This window comes from Dromiciops gliroides, chromosome 1 (assembly GCF_019393635.1).
Source record: "Dromiciops gliroides isolate mDroGli1 chromosome 1, mDroGli1.pri, whole genome shotgun sequence".
In the NCBI taxonomy this organism is placed as follows: domain Eukaryota; kingdom Metazoa; phylum Chordata; class Mammalia; order Microbiotheria; family Microbiotheriidae; genus Dromiciops; species Dromiciops gliroides.
The window spans coordinates 357448641-357450713 of record NC_057861.1 but is presented as its reverse complement, the minus strand read 5'-3'; the positions used below and the strand labels follow the sequence as shown (position 1 = coordinate 357450713).

General features: G+C 44.1%; 1 protein-coding gene across 1 annotated transcript; it reads right to left on the bottom strand.

The window, feature by feature from the left end:
- Nucleotides 1–882: 882 nt before the first annotated feature.
- LOC122737299 (uroplakin-1b-like) lies at nt 883–1596 on the bottom strand. Its single transcript, XM_043979781.1, has one exon. It carries the CDS (start codon nt 1594–1596, stop codon nt 883–885), a length of 714 nt encoding a protein of 237 aa, XP_043835716.1.
- Nucleotides 1597–2073: the final 477 nt, after the last annotated feature.

Genomic DNA, 2073 nt, shown 5'->3' with positions numbered 1-2073 from the left:
GAATTGACCCCTACAGCTTCAAAGCCAGAGTAGAACTGGGGCCACTGAACTTAGTAAACATAATTTGGGTCTTTGTGGTTAGCCAAGTCCATGTAAGTAATTGCCCTGGGAAGAGAAAGACTATAGACAGCAATGAAAAGAACATCGAGTATTTCCACAGATGTTAGACAAAGAGGAACCAGAGAGAAGGCACATTGAGTAGGTAATCGATACCTTCTTCTTTCCTTCTTCACTCCTCTTCAGTCTGTTTGGGACAGGGCACCTCCTATCCTCCAACCTCTGGTGGATTTGATTCTTTTTTTTTTTTTTGGTGAGGCAATTGGGGTTAAGTGGTCACACAGGGTCACACAGCTAGTAAGTATAAAGTGTCTGAGGCCGCATTTGAACTCAGGTCCTCCTGACTTCAGGGCCGGTGCTCTATCCACTGCGCCACCTAGCTGCCCCAATTTGATTCTTTTAAAAAGCACCAACCAGCTACAATTAGTTTGTTCAAATGAAACTGGCCAGGCCTGCTGTCAGACATATCAGGGATCCGAGGTCTTTTCAAATGTCTCAAGATCCAAAAGCAAACAATGAGCAGATGAGCTCAGTTGCTATCTAAGTCCCTTCTGGACCTTGCATTCTGTGCTATCTATGGAAACATTACAGTAAGAGAAGATAATGTTGATACGTCCTAGTCGTGAGAGCTATGGAATCCATGGAAAAGAGAAGTGAACGGTGTGCTTCCTTGGCACTATCAGACCAGGCAGTTCGATGAGTAAAAAATGCTCCCATCACTTTGGAACACAAAAGGAATAGTATCTGGAGAGCAATGAATGAGTCTGTGCACCAGCTCTGAAGAGACTTGGCAGGAATGAAGAACCATGGTGCCACTCTTTATTTTCAGTATTCAATTCTACTCCAATAGAACATGGTGCCCAGGAGAACACAGAAAGTCCAACAGAGAATGGCAAATCCAAACCATGCAACACCCCAGGCTTGGCGGTTCATTGGTCCAGAGATCAGTTCATAACAACCCTTGCTGTGATAATAACCAGACACTCCAAGTTTACAATCATCAAGATTGAGTGGCTTCTGGAGACTGTCCATGATGCAGCACTGATGAGGCCAGGGATAGTCGGCATCGTTATTCACAACCCGGAAGGCCGACGTGTACTTTTGCCAGTCTGATGGACCATTGACACCACAACACTTTTCCTGGAGCATGAGGTTGTCCCAGGTTTCAGTAACTTTCATATTCTTCCACATGTCATCATTATTGGATTGACTTTTGTTTTGGTATCTTTCCAGCATCTGCCTTAGGAAGAGGTTGGTAGTGAAAAAATCTCGCTGCACAGCTGCAGTGATACTGGATGCCACTTCAAAGGCGTATACTATAAACATCAGAATAAAGTACGCCAGAAGTATTTTTCGGCTTGACTTCATGATGCCCACAATACCAAGAACAGATAAGCAGAAGAGCGAGATGCCAACAAAGATGCCAATCCAGGCCGCTCCATAGATGTCATCATTGTCAGTAGCTTCTAGTAAAGGGTAAAGGCTGTGTTGGTCTGATACAAAGAAGATGCATTCTGCCATCAGCGCAATGCCACACATCTTCAAGAAACTCGCAATCCAGTGGGGGAGACAACAAGCAAACAACTATGTCCAGACAAGATATATCAGAATAAAGTGGAGGTTATCTCCGAGGGAAGGCTAGTATTAAGGCCAACTAGAAAAGACTTTTTTGCAGAAGGTGGGATTTTAGCTGAGACTTGGAGGAAAAAAGCCAAAAGACTGAGACAAGGAGTGAGAGCATTTCAGGAATGGGGGACAGCTGGTGAAAAGGGCAGAGTAGGGAGTGGGAGAGTCAGGTGTTCAAGGAATGTAAAAGAGGACTTTAGCACTGGATCCCAGAGTCTGTGGAGGGCAGTAAGGTTCATCATATATATTGAATACATCACTTCTTTGTCAGGAGGTGGGGAACATCTATCACTGGTCCACTGGAATCATGGTAGGTCATTGTGTTGATCAGAGTTCTTAAAAGTCTTTCAGATGTGTTCATTTTTAGTGTTATTACTGAATAGTTGTCCT

Excerpts from the sequence above, each read along its gene's own strand:
- LOC122737299 (XM_043979781.1), bottom strand. The coding sequence starts at position 1,596 with ATGTGTGGCATTGCGCTGATGGCAGAATGCATCTTCTTTGTATCAGAC.